The 25,337-nt window shown below is 47.8% G+C and overlaps 1 protein-coding gene across 1 annotated transcript in view; it reads left to right on the top strand.

The window, feature by feature from the left end:
- Nucleotides 1-25,337, top strand: part of LOC135917529 (uncharacterized) — a 118,424-nt gene that overhangs the window by 83,961 nt on the left and 9,126 nt on the right. The window contains exon 3 of the mRNA XM_070523696.1: nt 24,916-25,024. Within this exon, the coding sequence (XP_070379797.1) occupies nt 24,916-25,024 (109 nt within the window). The remainder of the gene's footprint in view (nt 1-24,915; nt 25,025-25,337) is intronic.

Below are 25,337 nucleotides of genomic sequence, written 5' to 3'. Positions count from 1 at the left end.
GTTTAGGCTGATCCTGAGACCAGGAGAGGGATGCGGCTGTTACTCAGTTGGTCTGTACTCTCATGGAACGAGTTGCGGCCGGAGAAAACGCCAATTGCGTTTAACTTATCCCTTTGCTTCATTGTTTCCTTGCGTTACGGCTCGCCGCGACGCTGGCAGATGCCCGGAATCATATACACGTGATATGGGTTAGATAAGGTGGGAAATAAAATAATGTGAAAGAGCGTCCATCCTGAAACCCTGCAACAACCCTTAAACCCATAAGCAAGATGGCTGTCGCCCGTTGCCTCGTCCGTGTTTCCCTAACTGTATAGCACTTTTCGTGCAAAATTGGCAACTGGAAACAAAAATTGCAAGGAGTTGAGAAATTAAGCGATCTGCTAAGGGAGAGAGCCAAGGCAACTACCAAACTGCAAGCAAAAGCAAATAATAAAAAAGTTAACCGTTATTTATGGGAATATTTATGGATCAACATCTTTTTATTTAAAAAGGAAGTAGAGAAAATGCCGCCGGAAGTGGAGAACAATTACTTGTTTTGAATGACGCTTTTACAGTTATCGGTCGAACCGCCTCACGTAGCCACTTCTCTGCTGTGCTTATGTGCGTGTTTTTCTAACCTTTCGCAGTGAGCGCAGTACGTCTAGAATCGCAGAGTCCTGCGCTCTACGCGGTTGTATGGGACTGGCGGCCGCACAGCGTTACGCAATTCGCGGAACTGTCAAAACTGATCAACAAGGCGAAAATAACTGATATTCGAAACTATAACATAAGAAAGACTGAAGAAGCCGTATAAAATGAACGCAGCCTGAAATCAGTAAAAAAGAAACCTGGCATAGGAGAAACCATGATGTATGCACCAAAAGATAAGAAGGATAATATCATCAGCAGTCTCGAAGATATAGTAAAAGCAGCGGAAACATTCTAAGCTGACCTGTATACAGTACCCACAGGAGTCACGATAGTTCACTTAGAAACAGTAATGAACAGGATACAGAAACTCCCCTATAACTAGCGATGAGGTCAGAAGGGCCCTGCAAGACATGAAACGATGAAGAGCGGGAGGATAAGGTGGAATAACAGTGATTTAATCAAAGGTGGAGGAGACATAATGCTTGGAAAACTGGCGGCTCTTTATACGAAGTGTCTATCGGCTGCAAGGGTCCCAGAAAACTGGAAGAATGCAGACATTATACTAATCCACAAAAAAGGAGACATTAAAGAATTGAACAATTATGGGACCGTCAGCTTGCTTCCAGTATTATACAAAATATTTACCGGAATAATCTCCAATAGAATAAGGTAAACACTGGATTTTGTCAACCAAGGAAACAGGCTGGCTTCAGGAAGAGATACTTTACGATGGATCACATCCATGTCATCAATCAGGTTATCGCGAAATCTGCAGAATACAATAAGCCTCTCTATGTGGCTTATATAGATTACAAAAAGGCATTTGATTCAGTAGAGATACCAGCAATCATAGAGGCACTATGTAATCATGGAGTACAGAACGATTACGTAAAAAGCTTGGAAAATATTGCTACATGCGTGAGGCATTTGTTTGTTTGAACGAGGCGCGTAGGCGCCATCACTCCAGAAAAGAGGGGAAGAACGAACTGGGCTCGCGCTGTGAATCTAACCGGTCAGCGCTGCAACCGTTGTTGTAAATATGTTCTGTAAATAGTTTCTCGTCTTACTGACTCGTCTTTCGCGTTAGAATATATACAGAGGTTCTACAGCTACCTTAATTCTACACAAGAAAAGCAGGGGGATAACTATAGAGAAAGGGGTCAGACAGGGAGACACAATTTCTCCAAAGCTAATCACTGCGTGCTTAGAAGAATTCAAGCTATTAGACTGGGAAGGCTTAGGCGTAAAGATCGACGGCAAATATCTCAGCAACCTTCGGTTTGCCGATGACATTGTTCTATTCAACAACAATGCAGACGAGTTACAACAAATGATTGCAGACCTTAACAGAGAGAGTGTAAGAGTGGGGTTGAATATTATTATGCAGAAGATGAAGATAATGATAAATGGCCGGGCAAAGGAACAAGAGATCAGGATGGCCAGTCGGCCACTAGAGATTGTGAAGGAGTACGTTCACCTAGGTCAATTAATCAGATGGAACGCTGATCATGAGAAGGAAATTCACAGAAGAATAAAAATAGGTTAGATCGCATAGGGCAGACATTGCCAGCTCCTGACTGGAAGCTTACCATTATTATTGAAAAGTAAGGTGCGCAATCAGTGCATTTTGCCAGTGCAATATGTCCAGTGCCAATGCATTTTCCAGTGCATTTCCCAGTGCATTTTGCCAGTGCATATGGGGCAGAGACTTGAGAGCAAGTTAAGGACCACGCAAAGAGCGATAGAACGAAGATTGCTAGGCATGACGTTAAGGGAGAAAGAGAGTGGTTTTGATCAGAGAGCGAGCGGGTATAGACGGTATTCTAATTGACATCAAGAGGAAAAAATGTAGCTGGGCAGGTCATTTAATGGGCCGGCTAGATAACCGTTGGACCATTAGGGTTACAGAATGGGTACCAAGAGAAGGGAAACGCAATCGAGGACGACAAAACACTAGGTGGAGCGATGAAATTAGGAAATTCGCGGGCGCTAGTTGGAATCGGTTGGCGCAGGACAGGGGTAATTGGAGATCGCAGGGAGAGGCCTTCGTCCTGCAGTGGACATAAAACATGATGATGATGATGATGATGATGATGATGATGGAGGTGGTGGGCCCCCCCCGAAAAAAAATCCTGGGTACGTGCCTGATTCGCAAGATATGTGAATGTGCACATGGAGAATCTGAACGGATATAGTGATTGCAATGGTTCTTTAGGGCTGGATTAGTGCAATGAAGAGAACCAATTATGGTACTCAACAGGGATAATAAGTGTCATGGACAGGCAGCGGGACAATGCGGAAACAGGCAGTCGTGCATCGACTACGCCTTAAGCCTCAGAAACGGTGTACCAACGACTAGACCAAACGACAATAGATGAACATGGAAAGAAATAGCCTGGGTAGCGATCATAAACGTTTAACCATAAAGTTTGGGAGAAATACTACCGCAAAACACCACCTAATAACAGCAGAATGCTTAAAAATTAATGAAAGGCCAATTGCAGAGATCGGAAAAGGCAAAGAAAGAAAAATAGAGGCTCTTCCTACAGCGTTATGGGGTTATAAGGAGCTGGTGGGCGTCATGTGGCAGGAGATGAGACAAAGGTCACTCAGCAATCGTCGGAGTGTAAAAAGGGACCACGTAAGTGGTGGAACAAGGACATAAAGCAAGCGGTAGAAAGGCGTAAACCGGTGTCTAGGGATTATAGAGAAGCCAAAAAAGTTGGAATTAAATGAAGAGCAGTAGAGTGTAAAATTGGGCGGGTTGGTCACCTGTCCTATGTACTTCTCAGTCTCGCGTTGCTGTTATTTCTGCGTTACTTTTACTATGGAGAAGAAGTACTGCTTAGATGAAACAAGTACTGGGAACATAAAAGCGGGGTGAGTGAACTAATACAACAAAGAATTAAATGTGCAAGATAACGTTCGGGCCATGGCACATTCTAACAATGCTGCTGTACATGCGGTACAGAAAGCGCTGCGGTACATGAAAGACGTTATTAGGGACAACTTCGGCAAGCAAGAAAGCGTAGTCCAGACTAAATAAGATCCAACAACAAATTAAACAGCCACAAATTAAACGAAGAAAGCTTTTACTGGAAAAAAGCAGGAGAAAATGTCCCTAATAACGAGGCAGCAGGACCAGATTAAATCCCAATAGAGCTAATCAAACAAGTGGGTCCAAAGAGCAAGGTACAGCTGACTCATGCCATAGAGCAAGTTAATAAAAGAAGGAAAATTCCGATTGGATGACATGAAAGCAGGATGAATCTTATCTATAAAGGCAAAGTTAATAAGGATACGACGAGCTCGTACTGATGAGTTGCAGTAACGTCTGTAATATACAGAATGACAATGCAAGCCATAGCCGCCGCTATGTCTTAGCGGCTACGGTGTAGCGTTGCATAGCACGAGGTCGCGGGATGAAGTACCGGCCGTGGCGGCCGCATTTCAATACGGGCGAAATGCAAAAACACTTGTGTCCCGTGCATTTGTGGCACGTTAAAGATCCCCTGGTGGTCAAAATGAATCCGGAGTCCCCCACTACGGCATGCCTCATAATCAAATCGTGGTTATGGCATGTAAAACCCAGAATTCAATGCAAGCCATAAAATTAGAGCCGTTCAAGTGGGCGGAGAAAAATCATATAAATGTATTGGGGTTGTTACGAACGGCCTGGGGGGGCTGACGAACTAGAGGAGAAGTGACCGACGAAGCCTGTCTGGCCCGCTGCGATGACTCACTTTGTGAAAACAATAATGCGCCGAGTCAACAGGCGAACGACGCCACCATGTCTACGGCGGCGACTCGCTTTGTAAGGACGACAATACGACAGTCCCCAACCGAACGGCGCCGGGTTGTATACACGCAGTCGGTGGACCAGGTATTGTTAGAGGATTCGCCGTCACCATCACGGTTTGTTTGAAGTGGTGGAACTCCTGGAAGAAAGTGTTTTGCGGCGCCGTCTCATGGGTATTAGAAGTCGTCAGTCAATGGACAGACGCGGCGGCCACTGACTGCAGGGTCAACTCTGGGATAAACAGGCGCCTGCTCGGGTCAAGACCTCTGTCGGCAAGAACCCTCTCACCTCGGTGTGGTCAGTGAAACCTGTGCGGAAGTGAGTATGTAAATCGTCCCCCTCAAAGGCGGGTCGGCTACGATGACTTTGCGTGCTCAGAATTGGTCGGCGGTCGAACGGCCGTTTTCCCTCACCTAGGGATCTAGGGAGGACAGAGTGTTTATAAGCAGCTGTTGCGCGGATGATGAGTGTGCATTATCTTTCAGTCATGCTAGACTGATGAACTGTAACGTTCTCATGTAGATACTGTAAATAAATCCCATATTCCTCGTTCTCGATGAGAACAAGTCCTTCCCTTCAACAACATCCTCAGCGTGGATGAGTTCGACAACGGCATGAGCCAGCTACCGTCTATTTCATGCCCGACCCCAACCATTAAAGGGTTGCTACAGAATAGATTCAGATCAGGCAGACGTTTAGAGGATATCTTCGTACTAACTCAGGGCCTAGAGATTTTTATTGCTCAGAATAGATGTTTATGGATAGTGTTTCTATATAGCAAGGGAGCTTACGACAACATAGACAGGGAATAACTATGGGATAATCTCAAGCACCAAGACATAGATGTCGATTTTGTGGAGTTGCTAAGCAAGGTGCAAGTATGTAGGGACAACCAAATACAAATCACATGGGAAGGCCGGGAATGCCGCGAACAAGTGAAAATTGATCGAAGACTGAAGCAAGGGTGCCTTCTGTCTCCATTGTTGTGAGCTCTTTTTGTCAAGGACATAGAAAGACAACTAGAAAACAGTGAATTAGGTTGTGATTTAATCTTACATCCGTTGAGGGTGTAACAGAGAGTCTCTGGGCTGAAGTATGTGAACGGCATCATGTTACTAGCAGACAATGCATGCACTGGATGTGCAGAAACTTGCCAATGCGTGTGGCAACGAAGCGACATATCTGGACCTTAATTTTATCTGAGAGGAATCAGGAATTATGCTCTTTAATCAAGATACGAATAATGACATGGTATCAATCTAACAGCAAGTTACACCCACAGTGAATCGATAGAAATATGTCAGTGCATGTATAAATGAAGAAAAAGCCTACTCCAACATCCACCAAGTTAATCTCAATATGAAGGGGAAGCGGAATGCAGCAATAATGAAACGTAGAACACTTTGGGGCTGCAATAAATATGAATTGGCGCAAGGAACTTGGAAAGGAGTCATGGTACCAGCGTTAACGTTCGCATATGTTATTCTGGGCTATAAATCAGAAGTCTTGTCGGGCCTGGAAGGTAACGAAAGGTCGATGGGCCGATTGACATTGGGGGCCCTCGACAAAATCACAAATGAGACATGCAGGGTGACATGGCTTGGGCTTCTTTTGAAGTCAGAGAAGCACAGATCAAAATTATTTTTGAAGAAATACCAAGGAACATGGATGAAAAGCACTTGTCGGCTGAAGTGAACAAATATCTGTACCTCGAAAGCTTCGATACGGAATAGAAGAAGTCAAGGAAATTGGCAACCAATTACACGATGATGGAAAGTGTAAAAGACAACCAGGAGTCACGAAAAAGAAAGCAAGAGAAAATAGACGGTAAATTGGATGCAAAGGGTGGAAAAAAAATACCATGGATATTTACAAAAACGGCAACAAACAAATCAGGAGGGGAAGTCTGTATGATAGCGCAAAGGGCAGTGTTTTGCTATTTGAGGCACGAGCAGGCTGACTGAGGAGAAAAACATAACGGAGCTATCATTCACACCAGAATCAAGCATGTGTCTGCTGCAGCATAAGTGCGGATACGTCTCCACAGATCATAATGGAATGCCAAGATATTCACCCAGCAAGACCCTTTAATAAGAAGCGCTGACATTCAAAGCGGATGTGGTCGGGATAAGCAAATTTGAGACGTTTGTAGTATTGTCATTGCTTAAGTAATTGTAAAATATAGAGATAGAGGTTTTATTGAGGACAGAGAAGATCGAGGAGAGATAGGCATAACGCTAGCCTGCCCATGGATGTAGTAAAACCTGATTAGCTCAAACAGGCTAGGTGACTATTTGCCGCTACCCCCTTTCGAAGGGGATGCCAATAGAAAACATTATAATCGCCACTAGCATCATGACATGCGGGATATCTGGGGCGCAATCGGAGATCGTTGTTCGAAACGCGTTCAGTCTGCGTTCAGTTTCGCCTCAAGCGATTGGCCTAGGCCAATCGTGAAACTGAACGAAAACTGAACAACGATCGTTTCGAACAACGATCTCCGATCGCGCCCCTGGGGTGAAATTCACATAGCTAACATATCCAACGATGCGATTGGCAGGAATCTATTCTCACAACGAACAATTCTGCAGTAAGAAATTTCTTGCGAATACTGGCCCTGATTCTACGTGTGCACGAAGCAGAGGTGTATCGTTAAATCCATGTGCGCGGAAAATGTTGCGCCTATTTGTCATGAGTACAACAGTTGCTCAACCATTCAAAATGTTTAATAGTGAAAATAAGCGTGGGGAGGCGATGAGCGACCCGATTCAGGATTAGAGATAGTGAGACAAAGGACGAATAACGCTCAATACGGTCATGGAAAGTTGCTCCAGCACGAAATGGAAATAGTCCAGAGCAACCTATCCGCAATAATAGGCGAATTACCACTAGGAATGTTGGTATGGAAATGAACAGCTCTGACCACGGTAAATGCCCGTATCTCAATGTTCTTGGGTTGCGCTGGGAAAAACAAGCTCTTCCGAAGTTCCATATTCGGGTGAGAGAAAGAACCATTTTCTTCCGACACAGTAGCACCAGGCCCCACGCCAGTTTAAAGACGGTGTTACACATTGCCAAACTTGGCTGGGCTCGCATGCCACATACAACATACAATCCGTGCTGGCTGTCTCCTTAATTTGGACTGCGCAGGGAACGTTTCCGTAGCATTTATGTCGTCATGAGCGCTATAAACAGCAAGGGGTCAGCTCCCTTGGTCAGGACATTAGTCGACGCGGTACACGGTGTTTGCGGTCAGCGTCGACTATCGAGAAGCATCGTTGCGCCTCCCAGATCTGTTCTAGTTTCCCCCTTAAATATATATACATATGCTAACTAGGAGGCATTATTTTTGCGGCGACCTTCATAGTGTGTTGACGTGCCGAAGTTGCGAGCGCACAAATGCACTTCGGGCTGGCGTTCAGGGGGCGATGAAGGTTGGCGGTTGCCATTCCTGTCGAAGTCGGTCGTTCCGAGTCGGATGTGCTCGCTACCACGGCGCTTCTTTCTCGTCCCGCACGCAGACAGCGCGCTTCCCTTGTGTGGCGTGAAGCCAAGCGCGGCGCGCAGAAAAGACGAGCGCTCGTCTTGGATAACGGGACTTTTCCGGCTCAAAAAGGGCGCCCATGACGCCCGAAGCGTGATTTGCCTCATGAGGTTCCGGTGTTTGTGCTCGCCGAGATTCTCGGCGCCGATAAAAGGGAAGGCCTTTTTTTTTCCACCACCGCAGCGCCGGAGCGCGCGGGGGCAGAAACAAAGGCGATTGTTCTTCGCGCGGAACTGCTGCGGTCGCAGCCATTTGTTTGCCGCGTTTCTGGTTGCTGCTCCGACGGCCGCGGTTGCGCTGGTTCGCGCGCTGTTCGCCGTGGGCCAGCGTCGCGCGCTTTGTGCGCTGCGGAGCCACTGCTCCGGCTGTGGGAGACTCTCCCACTGAGGTGACTGCGAAGAAAGTAGTGCACCGCCCTAGCACAGAGACAAGAGGAGGAGAACCCCTCGCTTTGCATAGAATGCTCTAATGACGCCGTTGTTTACCCGGTTTGCATACCGAATTGGGAACTTTCGCGGGCCTCACTTTCTTTGCGTTCTTCCTTTCTTTCAAGCGAGCAAGATGAGAGGCAGATAAGCAAACTCAATTAGGCTCCGCTTTACCAGTACTGCCGCATGCGGCTGCACTGTGCATTCCAATGGGACTGTTTTTTGTTTCTGAGAGGAGCGCACAGTTAGGATGGTTAAATGTTATTTGGTACGATGTAGTGTTTGGATTGCAGCTCCACATCCATACAAACTAGGTTTCCCGCATATGAAATTACTAGAGGTGGGAGAATATCACCTTTTCCGGATAAAAATCGAATGCGAGGGGTAAGTATCGAATATCGAATCGAATAGCGAATAGTCAAATGCAGACGCAGATATTTGCAGCAGAACATATTTATTTAGGTATAGTTAGGTACCACGCCTCTACTGACTATAGCCCAAAAAATTCACCGACGATTACGGTGCTCTCTAATGTGAAATTTGAGCGCAGCTCTATACGTGTTTCCATTTCGCGATTTGTTGGCCGGCGCGAACAATCTGTCTCGTGCGGCATGTTGCAAACGGAGCGGAGTGCTGCAAAAGAGCGGCGCTTTAACGTAAAGTTATTCCAAACTTTTCTATTCCAATTCTGCAATGAGTACTCCGCGGTGGGTCAAAAACTTTTTTTCGACCACCACTACTTAGTCTGTCTGTCACACCACATCACGTAAACCGCGAAAGCTCCCCATCTGATATGACGTGTACACACTGATTATGCACAATTAGAACGAACAAAAGAAAAATAATTATTTATGATTCGACGCCTTTTCGCCATTAGCCCTCGGCTATTTGTGAAAAGGTTGCACTCACTTCACCTGTCTGTCACGCGACGTCACAAAACCGCGAAAAGTCATCGCGTCAAAGTGACGTGTCCGCGTTAAAGATGCATTAATATGCCGAACAAAAGTGTTTTTTTTTTTCGAATAGCCAGAGGCTGTCCCGTTCCGAAAGGAACAAAAGATGGCAGCCGCTGATAGCTCAGACATTGCCTACTCGCGCCTGCCACAGAGCATGGGTTTATTTGCGTGTAATAGAACTTTTTGCATGGCCGTATAACCTTATCTCCATAAGGTTATACGGCCATGCAAAAAACCCTTTCGGCACGTATATGACATCGCTCTGCCAACTCTGCTGAAAATCTGTTTTAGTGGCAGTTTTAACCTTCCGTTGCACGCCGCCGCGATTTTCGACCAGACATGTTGCAAGCTAAGTAAGTGAAAGCGGACCAATCGCAGACGCCGGCACCACCCTCTTCATCCGGTTGTCTATTTTCCGTGCGCTGGCTCGGCCAACACCACCTAGACGAGAGATGGCCTGAGCTCTCGGCGAGTGACGTCACGGAGAAGAGGCCGCCGGCGTGCTCAACGTTACTAGATTATTACTAGATTACAAGTATCTAGTAGCGATGGGCGTGCTCGGGGATACGGGTTGAATGAAGAGATCGCGCCCTTATGGGCAATGTTAACCAGAGCGCAGTTATTGTTTTTTTTAGGCATAGTTGAGCAGATGGCCCGCAGAGAACAGAGGGTGTTCCAAGATTTCTTTATTTGTGTAAAACTATTTACGCGCTGCATTATTAAAAAGCCTGTCCATAAAAGATGAAATGGTTCAACCTTAGGACTGAGAACGAATTTCGGGTAAATCATGACAGGGAGCATGGCTTATATTGAAAAGTCACAGTGCTGCCCCCTTCTTCAGAGTAGCTTCTTTGCCTTGATTTATCGTCGGCGTCAAAGAATTTACCGTTCACGCGACCACAAAAGTTCTTCAACAAAATGTTAGCGCTGCACCATAACACATAACACTGGTGTGCCCTTCTTCATATTCGGGACACATGTATTTATTCCAGTCTAGATTAGGCTCTAAACGAATAATTTCGCTTTCGATGCATTATTACATACAACACCGCAGTCCACCCCATATTTACAACACATCAGATAACTTTAGCAATGAAGATACAAAACATTTGTGCAACTATTTACAAAGAAGCAGCTGCTTATTGCGCCGAATTCCAGCTTTTCTCTTCTTTGCCTTAACATTGGCACCCAATAATCTATCATTGTTCTTGCGGAAACATGAACGCATGATTTTTCGGCCCCGATTTGTAATTGCTCCAGCTATTGGGCACGCAGCACTTATTAGGCATATCCTGGCATGAAAGTAATCCACATTCCGCGGAAATGAAGGCTTGCCGGACACACAACCGCAGTCCCAGCACAAGCGCAGGTACTACATGCACGGTTCACGTTCAGAAGAAAAGTACGCTCGGAAGCATGTCGCAGCATGCCAGGACTTTTCTAACCCCGAAGCTTTCCAAGGAGTGGCAGGGTTCCCGTAACTAATCGAATTGTTATCGCCGTCGTCGCCTATTCGGTCTTCCGCGTATCATTTTCAACGTAGGTGCGCTACTCGTGGCTTCGTAGCACGCTGCACGGAACTTCTATGTGGGCCTCTTTAGCGTGACGTAGCTCAAGGGGAGATGGTACAACCAGAAGGCCTTAAGTTCTCTAGAGGGTGTTGGCTCGGCCCCATCGAAACCCTCTCCACTTGAGCGTGCTCCTCGCCTCTTGTTAGCCAATTAGATAAGAAAAACCACTCAATGTAGGCAATGTTATCGTTTTGAAAGCAAATAAAAGTGAACAAGGAGATCGTTTGATTAGGCTGTTCAGGCAACACTGCGGGTCACTGCCCGATGCTCGCGTAGGCGGTCGCGTAAATTTTACGTCAGGAGATTGGAATAAAAAAAAAAAATATTAGTCTAGTTTTACGTCATAGGGCCCCTGGTAATACTCAAACACAAAGACAGCGGCAAGCAGAGTCGGCGATCGCCGAAAATATCATCTGCGGGTGAGCGCGCCGGCTTTTATACATGACTCGCCGAAGCTTCCAGTGTAATCGCTGGTGCCTGCGTGGCTTCCAGGAAGCGCTAAAAAATTCCCGTCGCGCATACAATCGGATTACGAATACTATGGCGCCATCTGGTAGTCTCGTGCGGCACTCTGCTTTCGTTCTCACCCTTTCGCCAAACTCTCCTCCTCAGCTTTCCGCCTCTTGCTTTCACTGTAGCCTTCTCCTCCTCTTTCGTCATCGCGCTCTCTTCTTTCATCTCCCGCTGCGCTCCGCGTTCGCTTTCATCTTCTGCTGTGCTCGTTCGCTCGGCTAGAGGGACAACGCCGACGCTCGCCGCAGAAGCGGGCGCCTAAGAGCTGCGCTCTAAAAAGGCAGCCAGCTACCAGGGACAAAAGATCGCTAGTTGTCATTAAAAACTGCACGAATAGCCTCGCCATATATTGAGAGCCTGTATGCTAAGAAACTTTCCAAGAATGAATAGCTGCTATATGACTAGCTTTCCAAAAAACGTTAAATAAATGGTTGCCGAAAAACAAATCAGAGATAATGAAAAAAGAAAGAAAAAAAAAGCTGCTGAAGGATGAGTGTGCCGTTAACACACGTGAATGGGTATTTTGCAAGGAAAACATCACTGCTATTAACGCGAAAGATAAAACTGCTACATGACTGGATTTTCATAAACACTAAATGATAGACTACAACCAGAAATCATTTTTGTCATGTAGGTAGCTTCTGCCGCGAAGCCAAGAGCAAAGTTTGCATTACCCTTTTTGTATCTGCACTTCTTCAAAAGCTTTTTGCCATTGTTTCTCTTTTGATAATTTGCTATACTTTGGTTAGCAGACAGATAACAGTAGCAAGGCTTTACCAGTAGGTTGATGCGAAATAGTTGGTTAGTTTTGAGCATTCAAAAATACTGAATAGTGACTTTTCGAATACGAATAGTTAGTGTGTAATATTCGATTCGTATTGGAAACTTCGAATATTCACCCACTCCTAATAATTACCGGCTTCATAAGCGTATGACTTTCATTAGTTTCCTAAACAAATATTTGTCACACAATTGTACAAAATACTGAGGAAGTTGTATTATGATTTGTTCAATTTCATAATATATGTGGCCATCGGGGATTCCACCCCCTGAAAAAGAAAAGCAAGTCCTATTGACATCGCATGCATTCAGTTATTCCCCATTCCATAAAATAAAACTTTATTTACGACACTGTAGGCCATAGTTGTAATTTTGCTTGAGCCGTAAGGTTCGCGCACACTTGTGTACGCCCTCAATGATATCTATAGCGCTACATAGTGCGTTGTGTCTAATGTGTCTTGAAGAGTGTTGTCATAAAAGGCTACATATTGCAAGCCGCATAGCCTTCGCTTTCCGATCAAATGAATCTTTGTAGGCGTGGGACAAAGCCAGCACGTAAGAACCGCAAGCTCTACACACACGCACACAGGCAAGAATGTGCCGTAGGCTGTATTTCCTTGGAACAACCATTCCTTAATCCCTCTATTGTCGCTGGCATGACCACACGAAACTGTCAGAGATGGCTTTCGCCTGATGCCCTGCGCGACGAATGCCAATCCTACAGAGCCCTCGCACTCCTCACCGCGAACTGGGTGAGCCCTCGCTGCGTTTGGCCAGATACTATACGGAGGTGGGCGGCCGTTATACGTCGGCTTTTCAGTCATTATGGCGTTCGTAACTCTTCCGTTATTACGCGCGGCAGATGCGCACCTCCGCTTTCCCCGCTTGGCCGCCTTTTTAGCCGCGCAACTGCGTCCGGTGCTCTCTCGGGCAGGGAGCGATGGATTAGCGCACATTTAATGCGTTTTTGATGGCGCGCTCGAGTTCGAGGCTCGGCAGAAGATGGCGACCGAAGGCTGCAACGATGACTGCGTTGACTCCCCCTATAGAGTGTACGCCGGGCTGAATTCATGGACGGAATTTCGGCGTCCGCATAATCCGAGAGGCCGTGAAGCGAATGCCCTCTTTCTGCCCTCGCAGCGCGCCATGACCCCGTTCGCCGAATCGGCCGATCGGCGCCTCGAAGCGAAAGCGCGCGCGAACGGCGCGCGGCTGCGGCACTTTCGCCTCGGCGCGTGCGGCGCTCTCTATCGCTTCATCGCCCCTTGACGCCAGACCGAGGCGAGACGGCTTTGTCCGCTGCATGAATCACTCGAGTGCGCCACCACAAAGTTCTCGGTGCCACGGCAACTACCTCGGTGTGGCGTTATCGTCTGCAACGCACGCCAGAGCGGGAGAACTGCCGACAACGCTGGGAGCATCGCTATGTGTCGCTCTCGATACGCTGCCATATGCTCCGTCTCGCTGAAGTCATGCAGAGCTGTGGAAGCTGAGCTAGAATCAAGCAGTCAGTGACCATATTCGCAATGCGCTTCGGAGGTTATAACGATTCTTGATTGGCAGACTCTGACGGGTCTAAAGCAATATGCATCTACAGTGAAAGCGTCCGCTTGTCTCTCGCCACATGTTGCACCACGGCTCTTGTGCTGGATGAAAAGGAATAATGAAACTATTCAACTTATTAGCAATAATGCTAATAAGCAACGGATTCGTCTACGCGACGAATCCGTTGCTTCTCGCTTAACTCTGCCTTTCTTTCTTTTTTTCGTCTCGAAAATATAGTTGTGAGAAATCGCACCACGGTCACAAGTCATTTACTGATGAACAAGAATCGAGGAGTCAAGCAGAAGTATATGAGTTGAGCGTGGCACACCATGCGCAACGTGCAGAAGTAACGTCATACATACTATTGACCAACACCACCATGTGCAACAGAATGCTAAAGAAAATGGGATCTACCTAGCGAAATGGCCAAAGTTGTGTCTGCTTCTCAGTTGTCACTAAAGAAATCCGAATCTGTTACACATTGGCCGAACAAGGGATCTCGCATGGGGCCAACGTTGGCTTTAGCTCAACACATCCGTTGTTCGACCACTGCTGATCACTTCAACTCTCCATCCTCCAGTGTACCTGTCTCATTGAGGTTCTGCGCTTAGAAAGTCATGCCACCACCTCGCCAATCTCAGCTTTTCGCAACAGCTTAATCGTCTAGAGAATCCATTGTCGTATCAATATGTGAAGGCCTAGTGAAGAAAATAAGGAAAGGGGAAGCACCCCAGAAACAGATTTAAACGGTAAAAAAGTTTGCAGTCATCCCTTATGTTCATCAGATGGGGCATGCTTTAAAAACAGGCAGCCATGAAACATTGTGTTCAAGTCGTCTTTTCAGCTAAAACAAGATTTGCAATAGCGTCAATAGACCTAAGCAGGCGTTCAAGGCAATTTGCCCTATCCAACACACGGGGCAGCTCGTGGCACGCTCGGTGGGAGGGTTGTACGTTACTCCACTTTCGTGTGGCAAAAAGTACTTTGGGCAGGCGGGACACTGCCTTAACATTCGCCTTAGGGAGTACCAAGGTGCGATCAGGAATTCAACAGGCTCGTACCTGGCCGCGCATTCTCGAAATTGTCCATGCAACCTTTGTTTGAAAAAACCAAAATACTGTATAAAAATGGAAATCAAATCAACCGCGAGATTGTGGAAGCCTACTTCATGCATGCCAACTCAAACGCGTGCGTCAGTCAGACTTCTATCTCTCTACATGATGAAAAAACGAGAGAGAGAGAGAGAGAGAGAGAGAGAGAGAGAGAGAGAGAGAGAGCAAAGAAACGAAGTTTTTGAATGGCAAGATAGGCTGACACCCTTTCACCACTTGTATGCACCTCTTCATCACATGATCTCTGTATATTGAATCACTTGTTTCGAAAAATAAACTAGTTCTTAGTCTGCGCTCGTATCGTCCACTTCCTTTTGTCTTTCGTCCGGGTTGCGCTGCACTCCACTAGGAACATGTTCAGTCACCAACTCGCCAGCTTGCTGTGTTAGTACCTGTCTTCTTTGAATCTGTTCTAGAATTCTTAAAAATATTACAGCTGCATAACCCAGTGCGTAATTTAACTCATAAGACTTAAGCAACTTATAATAAATCTTGCTCTGGTATGCCAATTGTTGATGCTGATGATGAGGAGGAGAAACCTTTAGTTTTATGTTTCTCACAACATTTACAAGATGGACGAAAGGCTGGAAATATACATGATGGAGCTTTTGTTTCTTTTGTTTCTATTTTTTTCTTCTTTGTGTTAGCTTCCCTTTAAGTGCATTCGATTCTACGCGACATATGATTGGATACGAAGAGCCACTGTGAAGAGAGAGAGCAGGCAGGAGGGTCGTTTCACGTTCGAAGCTACAGCGGATATTCAGTCAATGTCATTTACACTGTCAAATGCACTGTCAAATGCGATATCAAATACACTTTCAAATTCCTCCGCATTGTCGAATTCTGCCAAGTTGGGCCAAGTTGGCGTTTTGAACCCATCTCAGAGGCCGCGGAATATGGCGGAATGCGACAATGCTCAGATTAACACTCCTGGTTGAAGGGATCGGGAAGAAATGAAGGTAGCTTTGGATCGAGCTCGCTCGCGCATCCCTGCTGTCGCCTGCTTCCTCGCGTGCACATGTGCAATCTCTGCTAGTGATGCCAGCTGAACATTGCTCGCTGAACATCGTCGCGAAAGCTGGCCTACTTTGATGGTTTCTCACCGCACCACGTTGATGTCTTTGGTGACAGGCGTGGCAGCCATGTCGACGGCCGTTTTTAAAAACCAAATTGAAATATATCCTAACCTTTCCTCGCTCTTAAGAGGAAGCTTTAGCTCGGGTCCAACTCCGACGCGGCCTATTCAAACACATGTAACACACAGAAACGCTTTTCTGAGATAACCCCTGGACAGATTTTGATGAAATTCGTCACATTTGAGAGAGAAGGTGGAGGACGACGACGAAGTGACTGCGAGCCAGAACGCTATTTTTCTAGCTCAGCAATTTTCGAATGCAGCAAGCTGCCAGGAGCGTGCTGGTATCAAGTTTCTAGGTGGGAAACGTTGTTTGGCTACTTTAGAAAGCACTTCCGCCGCCCGAGCAACGCCGACGCCGCGTTCAGACGCTGGGCACGCCTGGAGGCAAGCCTAGGCGAGCTACCGCCCGCCAGGCCTAACAATACCCAAGCCCTAAGAATCACTTTTCGCCAAGCATGGAGGTCCAGGTCGACGTACAGGAGATGTCTCCTGAGGAATTCGGTGAAGATGCCGGCTGGTGCGTGATCGGCTCCAAAAGCCGGTCCGGCCCCAGCGCATCGCGGGATAGACCTAAGAACGAAGCCTACTCCCGCACCGGCGAGGGAGACGGTCGACAAACGCCACGACGCTCACGGAACGTAAAACAACAAATACTCAAGGCCAGCAGAATGCCGGCTCTCCGGAGGAACGACATCAAGATCGTCGTTAGACCCAAGGGCGGCCTCAACACCGCAACGATTGGCGCAGTCAGGATTGCGTCAGCTATATACCGGGCTGCAGGAGTGTCCGATCAAGACGCCAGCGAAGACACCGTCTGCCCCAACACCCACCAAAATATCGTCGTTATCAGCACACCCAGCAGCACCAACGCAGAAAAATACAGGAAGCTCGAGGTCATCAGGATCGGCGACCGCCAATACGAGGTCAACGCCTATGAAACGGCGCCCGATCATACGGCCAAGGGGGTCATCCGAGGCATACCACTCGAAGAAGACTCCAGGACAATTAACTCCAAGATCGTGAACGACAGGAACCCGACAGCCCTGGCAGCCAAGCGTCTTAGCAACACGACCACAGTCATCATCGCCTTCGAAGGCCTAAAAGTGCCCACTCTCGTCAGGTATGGAGGCACTCTGCTTCGCTGTTCGCTGTACAGGAAGCAGGTCGACATCTGTCACCAATGCGGTAGACTGGGGCACCCTATGGACGTCTGCCCAAATCCCCAGGACAAGATCTGCAGGGGCTGCGGTGCCAAGAACCCAGACCCCAATCACCAGTGCACGCCAAACTGCCGCTTATGCGGAGGGAAATACCCTACGGCAGACAAATCCTGCCGAGCAAAATTCAAGACCCCGTATATAGTTAAGAAACGAAGATGGGAAAGGAAAAGAGCCGAAGCGGAAGCAGAGCTCGAGGCGGTCAAGGAATCCGGAGAAGATCAAGCCCCCGCCCTGCAAAAGCCAAGATCCAGATCCAGAGGCCGGGCCAGGTCCAGATCGACGTCGGCTACCGGGACCCCTCGTTCCCGCCAGCACAGCCAGTCGAGGAGCAGAGCTCGCAGTCGCACCCCAGGACCGGGCCGAGCCAGGTCCAGATCCATCCAGGCCCTCCCAGAAAAGGTGAGCTGGGCAGACGCGGTCAAGGGTGCGCCAAGGCGCGGGGTATACGGAGTAACTGCCTCAGAACCGCAAGTCACAAAGAACATAGACAATGAGATAATTGCAGAAATAAAACGTGAGAACGCCATGCTCAAGAGCCTTGTACAACAGCTAACCCAAGAGGTACGCGAACTGAGAAAGGTCGCGCCTCCCGCGCAAATCCCCATACCCACTCCCGTCAGTACTCCTGCTCCGAGCAACAATGGCGAGGAACCGGACAAAGCAACCCCACCCGCGAAAAAGCGAGCCGTACAAAGCCAAGACATCAGCCGCGCCGAACAGGCTAGATCGGAAATAAAAGCCATGCTTACCGAACTACAAAGTGCAATCGGCAATCTGTCTTCCGCCATATCCGGCCTCACAACCAGGGTGGTCAAGCTCGAAGAATGTGCGATGTGGGCACCGTCTCTGTCGCAATCACCACAGCCAAACATGGGAACTCATAATATAAATCCCGTAATCTCAGACGTTCCCATGGTGGCACCGCCCCCCGTGCACCGCTCCAGTTTTTCAACAGCTTCTTCTTCAAGACTCCAGGATGGCCAGACACGATAAAGAGTTATTGGTCTGGCAGTGGAACTGCAGAGGTATAGCCGGGAAAAAACCTGTCCTACAACAATACGTAAGAAACATCCAACCCAAACCCGATGTGATAATGCTTCAAGAAACCGTGGGCGCGTCGGCCAACATCCCGGGCTACCACGCCCTCGTCCCTAAATTCCAAAACGATAGGGGCATTGCCACACTAATCAGAAAGGGTAAGGGTCTAGTACCCATTGAACATGAGATTACAGGCCCGCAGGCCGAGCATATAATGATAGAAATTATTCCTAACAGAACGCAAAAGAATAGCATCTTCATATTGAGCATATACAGTAGCCCATCCAAAAGACGGCAGCGTTTTCTCTCCCTGCTCAAAAAGGCAGCCGAGCTCGCCGGCCTGAACCCGCTAATAGTGGGTGGGGATTTCAACGCGCCGTGCCATGCCTGGGGATACGGCCACACCTCAACCAAGGGCAAACAGTTATGGCAGGACTCGCAAGACTTGGGATACACGCTCATCACGGATTCCAACGCCCCAACGCGTCTGGGCAATTCGGTTGCAAGAGATACCACACCGGACTTAATGGTCAAAAACATCGAGAGGGCTACCTGGAGAAACACCCTAGAAGACCTAGGTAGCGACCACATGATCATCGAGATCACGATCCCCCGAGCGGGAACCACCCTCCCAGTCAAAAGCTTCAAATGGACAGACTGGGACAAGTTCCGCAAGCACCGGGATATCAGGCAAGACGACGAGCCAATCGGTGACATTGACAGATGGATCGCAGACTTGACCAGGGATGTCGGGGAGGCCACGCAAACCATCACTCCCGATTTCCTGACGGAGAAGATGGACAGTCGCCTCGCCCACCTCTGGGAAGCCAAGAAATCCATAAAAACCCGATGGCAAGGCCAGCGGTTCAATCGAAAGCTGAGAAAAAAGATAGCCGACTTAAACAAACAAATCGAAGAGCACTGCAACACCTTGAGCAAGCAACAGTGGGACGAAGTCTGCAATGCCGCGGATGGCCAACTCCACAACGGAAATACGTGGCGACTGCTGAGGCACCTACTGGGCGAAACCCAGTGCAAATCCAAGCAAAGAGCCGACATGCAGAGACTTCTGCACAAAGAAAAAGGGGTGGCGAGCGAGAAGCAAATCGTCATGAAACTCTGCGACAAATACCTCCCGCAACGACCGACGGTCGAGCACGGCCGGTACACTGGCAGTCCTTGTCCCAAGTTAGATGAAGACTTCAGTGAGGCGGAAATCAGAACGGCACTCCAAGGACTCAACAGCAAGTCAGCCCCAGGACCGGACAGGGTTAACAACAAAACGCTCAAAAACCTGGACGACAAATCTGTTACCAAACTCACGGGCTATATGAACAAGTGCTGGAGAGAAGGCCGCATCCCGGAGCAGTGGAAGAGGTCCAAGGCTATCCTCATACCCAAGCACGGAAAGCCGTTGAGTTTGGAGAACCTACGCCCAATCTCTCTCACGTCGTGCGTGGGTAAGGTCTTGGAACACGCCTTCCTGAACCGTATCAACAGCCATCTAGAAGAGACGGAAGCCTACCCCCACACCATGATAGGCTTCCGATCCCGCCTGTCCACGCAGGACGTCATGTTACAACTAAAGAACCAGATCCTTGACGACAAGACAAGAAACACCAGAGCCATCCTAGGACTAGACCTGGAGAAAGCATTCGACAACGTCGCTCACGAGTCGATCCTTAAACAAGTGTCTAATCTGAACCTGGGGGAAAGGTCCTACAACTACGTGAGGGACTTTCTGAACGGTCGCAAAGCCACCCTTACGGTTGGCGACCTCGAGTCCGAAGAACGAGCCCAGGGAAGTGCAGGTACCCCCCAGGGCTCAGTTATATCTCCGCTCCTTTTCAACTTAGTCATGCTGGGTCTCCCCAGCAAACTACGCGAAATCGAAGGAATCCATCACGCTATATATGCAGACGATATAACGATATGGGCAGACCGCGGCAGTGATGGGCAAATTGAACACGCACTACAAACGGCCATTAACAAAGTGGAAGAGTACCTCCAAGGAACGGGCCTCAAATGCTCCCCGAGCAAGTCCGAACTACTCCTTTACCGGCCCACGCGCAGAGGCATGCCACCAAAGAGCTACACAGGACCCCGGGAGTACGAGGAAATCCGCCTGTACACCCAAGACGGAAACGCAATCCCCAAAGTGAACAAGATCAAAATCCTCGGAATGATCATTGAGGCCAACGGAGCTAACGGTGAAACCGTGAGGAAGATCGAAGGCAAAGTCATCAGCGCCACGAGACTCATAAAGAGAATAACCAATAGACACGCGGGCATGAAGGAAGACAACGTCATTCGACTGATCCACTCATTCGTTGTCAGCCACATCGCCTATGTAGCCGCCTACCACAACTGGTACGTCGCGGAAAAGAACAAGATTAACACGCTCATAAGGAAAACGTACAAGATAGCCCTGGGCCTACCGGAATCGACGAGCACCGAGCTCCTGACTCAGCTGGGCATATACAACACCATAGAAGAAATAGCCGAAGCACAACGCATCTCGCAGCTCGAACGCCTGTCGACCACCACGACGGGAAGACACATTATGAACACGCTCGGCATAACGTACCACAACCAGCACGACCAGAAAATGCAAATCCCCAACAAAATCAGAGAGACCATTACGGTGGCAACCATCCCAAGAAACGTGCACCCCGATTACAACCGAGGTAGACGAAAGGCAAGAGCCGAGGCTCTGCTCCGTTCATTCGGCAGGGACAGAAACGCGCGCTTTGTCGACGCAGCCGAATATGCGAACGGCCAAACATACGCCGCCGTAGTCATAGACGCAGAATCAAAAATCAGAACCACATGTAGTGTATACACCAAACACTCAGAAATAGCGGAGGAAGTAGCGATTGCGCTAGCCCTCACAGAACAGGAATGCGAAGTCGTACTAAGTGACTCGCAAACGGCAGTAAAGAATTATGCCAAAGGTCGAATTTCCAAGGAAGCCATGTCCATTCTGGCCAAAGCGGGCAGATCCAAAACCGCGAGCTCGAGGATCATATGGTTCCCCGCGCACGTCACCACGGAAGGCGACGCGCTCCCGAACCTAAACGAGACGGCGCACCGGACGGCGCGAGACATGACCCGCCGCGCCGAACAGGGAAACGCCTCTCGCACGATAGCGAACGCTTCTCGAGCAGAACGGGACAGGCTCACAAGATACAACGACATCACCAGTGCATATTTGAATGCCAGAAGGATATACCCCCCGCCGAGTCCCAAATTGAACAGGAGGCAGGCCGTCGCCTGGCGACAACTCCAGACAAACACGTTCCCTAATCCATTCCGTCTCAAACGCATCTTCCCAGATAAGCATCAGGACGACACGTGCAAATTGTGCCAGGAAGGACCAGCAACACTCAAACACATGCTGTGGGAGTGCAATGTAGTTATAGGAGGGATGGCAGTTACTCCGGAGACCCTGTCGTCGAGGTGGGCCGCCGCTCTGCGCAGCGCAGACCTCGGAATCCAGACGTGGGCAGTCCAGCAAGCCCGTGAGGCGGCGTTGAGGCAGGGCCTTGACGTTCCTCCATGGGAGACCTGAGCCCGGGTCGCGTTAAACCTTGCCGGACGTACAAGAAAGTTGTATCCATCCATCCATTTGAGAGAGAAAGTGAAATTCTGGTAACTGTTGGAAGCGCAATTTAGATTTAGAGCCTGAATATTGTTAAACAAGTTTTCTATAATTCGAGAGTGTTAAAAATAGAAATAGAAGCACAATGTTAAAAAAGTTTATTGCTCTGCATCAAGAACAGATATCGCGGTTCTGTAAACGGCATCCGTTAGATCACTCAAAGCGGACAAATTCCATGTGTCTATTTATATCTTACGTGAATTCGTTACGTTGTGCACAAGGGTTCTCCAAAAGCTGTATTTTCATATTACTAATTTTTTTTGGACTCACGTGTAACATATAAATTTTGTCCGCTTTATATGTACTATGATCTGCAATTCACATAATTGTGATATAATTTTTCATTGCTGAGTTACAGAGTGGTAAACGTGAAAATATTGTTTTCTGAAAATTCACGATTTTTCCCAATGTTTAATAAAAATCGACGACCTAAATAAAAATTTGAAACAAACAGTCACTAGTAACTGCAACAAACCTCGTCAAATTTGGCGCAGTGGGTTGCCGAGAAAACCGAATTCTCCTTTTGCATGTACTTAGGAGCGCCCGAGCTAAAGCTTCCCGACAGTTTTCATAAAAACCTGCTAAAGACACAGACAAAGAAACACATACGCCAGGACTGGCGCTACTTCCAACTGTCGTTTATTACAAACGGTCATCTGTTCATGCTATGCGCATCAGGTACATCATGCGCTCATCATCATACACACAAAAAGTTTGTAAATGATTCAGGTTTTTGTGTTTTCTTTCCTCAAGAGAGTTGTGTCACCACATGGTAACACAACTAATTATTGTGCTGTTTAGCCTTGTCATTGAAGCACTGGCCGGTTTCTTTCACTCACTCACTCACTCACTCACTCACTCACTCACTCACTCACTCACTCACTCACTCACTCACTCACTCACTCACTCACTCACTCACTCACTCACTCACTCACTCACTCACTCACTCACTCACTCACTCACTCACTCACTCACTCACTCACTCACTCACTCACTCACTCACTCACTCACTCACTCACTCACTCACTCACTCACTCACTCACTCACTCACTCACTCACTCACTCACTCACTCACTCACTCACTCACTCACACACACACACGCACACACGCACACGCACGAACACGCACGCACGCACGCACGCACGTACGCACACAATTATAATTGTAGACATTATTTATAGAAATTATTAGGTCTATTTTAAGATAGTAGCATTATTTTGCCAAATTTCCAAGTAGAAAACTGATTCCTTAAGGTGAACAGAAAAATTGAAATGGCATTGTGGAACCTTAGTGAGAGCTTCCTATGTAATGCTTCGCCTAAAAGAATTGGCGCAGGTGAAGGAAAAAAAAAGACATGGTATAGTAAACCAATGCGTCCGCGCCTGCAGCTCATATGTGCACAATTATTTTGCAGTCTCAGAAAAAACTACACGTGCGGTGGCTCAGTGGCTATGGCGTTCATGGGCCGCGATTTTGTGGTGAGGCATTCCGCTCGGTTCTGTGTCACTCTTGCCACGCGCCGTTCACGGCCGGTTAATCTCATCGACAACGCAGGCGGAACGTCGCCCCGACCACTGATGAAGCGCGAAAAGCGCCAACAGGAATAGCATCCGAAAAGGCATCACTTCGAGATCGCGGCCCTGCTGCTAACCACGAGAACGAGGGTTTGAATCATGGCCGTGGCGGCCGCCATTTCGATGTAAACAAAATGCAATAGTGCCTATGTACGTACATTAACGTATACGTTAAAGAACACCAGATGGTCATTTAATTAAAGTAATCCGGAGCCCTCTACTACGGCGTCTCTAACAGAGCTAGTGCTGCTACAAGACGTTAAACCCCGCGAATCAATCAATCAATCAATCAATCAATCAATCAATCAATCAATCAATCAATCAATCAATCAATCAATCAATCAATCAATCAATCAATCAATCAATCAATCAATCAATCAATCAATCAATCAATCAATCAATCAAAACATGCCTACCGGCAGATAGAGTATGGGCTGCAGGCTCACGTAGGCCGGCCTTCTTTTTTTCAATAATAGACAAGTCTGCACAGTACGTTCTTGCGGCTCCGAATGCACTTCTCCTATCACTAAAGCATATTGTTTCTGTTGCCGTGTCGCATGGTGTATTGTAGATAGCGGCTTCGATTGCAAACTTTGTTTTACAGCCAGTAGCTTGTATATGCGAATATCGAAAAATATTCAGAGGTGTCTAAACATATCCTTCAGATACGCTGAAGAGGGGTTTACTGTCGTCCGCAATACTAAACGTTATGGGGAGAAGCCTACTTTCAACAGAGCTGCCACCCCTCTACAAAAAAAAGTAGTAATAAAGTAATAATAGCGCCTCGCATTTCGTTTGTCTTTTCATGACGAAAAAAAAAATGCGAGTAAGATCACACACAACTACAGCTACAAACATCGATGTATTGTTGTATACGTGTATAATTTCATCACAAAGTGGCGCCAGTGTGAAACATCCGTCTGTGAAACATTGCCTCCTTGAGGCCTCCTGTCATAGGGTTCTGCGAGAGCAGTGGAAAACAAACATGTCCGCAATAGAGATTAGTAAGAGGCGATTGGAAGATTGATGGAAGGAAAGTAGGGAGACGAGAAAAAAACGGAGACGTACAAAAGCAAAGTTCGCAATACGGTATCAGAATATTTGGTTGTGGGAGTTCATAGTGTTTATTTTTTCTTTTTTAACCTAGGTAGGACATTAGGCAGTATAATAGTAAGAGCTTGGTGGTGCAACCCAGCACCCCGTTCCAAAGGTGACGCTCATAGCATCTATCCATCCATCCGTCAGAAACAGCGTGATGCGTCAGCGACTGTGCACTGAGCTTGTCGTGATGTCCTGTTGTAAAGGGTACGTAGCACTGCAAACATGAAAGCAAACTACTTTGACACCACACTCTGTCAGAAAACATCCTATTATATGCCCGTGGCTTCTTGAACTTCCATCGCAGCCGAAGCCCAGTATCCAGAAACAAGTGTGGTCTGCGAGGGGAGCAACAACCACGACTGCGACAACGACGACGACGACGACGGCAACAGCAGCAGCGCGGTACCAAGGAGGTAATTCTAGGGCATATTAAGCAATGAGACGGAAACGTGTGACTGCGAATGTTGAACGAGAACAATGGGGAGGAAGGGGTGGTGGAAGAATCGCACTTATATGAAGGCAACAGATAAGGAAGCGGTGGCGATTCTCGTCGCCACCATCGCCGCGTGGCTATGCCGCAGTTTCTGCCGTTTCACCGCTTCGCGCCGCAAGGCGCCTTTTTGGCCTCGACATGAGCACCCGATGAATGCAAGCGCTGTCTGGCGCTGTCAGGTTGATTTGGGGCGTCTCTGCTGGCAGCGAGAAAGATATGAGCGTGCCCTCGCA

This window comes from Dermacentor albipictus, chromosome 1 (assembly GCF_038994185.2).
Source record: "Dermacentor albipictus isolate Rhodes 1998 colony chromosome 1, USDA_Dalb.pri_finalv2, whole genome shotgun sequence".
In the NCBI taxonomy this organism is placed as follows: Eukaryota; Metazoa; Arthropoda; class Arachnida; order Ixodida; family Ixodidae; genus Dermacentor; species Dermacentor albipictus.
Note: the sequence above shows the minus strand (reverse complement) of the source record. Positions and strands in the feature narration are given on the sequence as shown.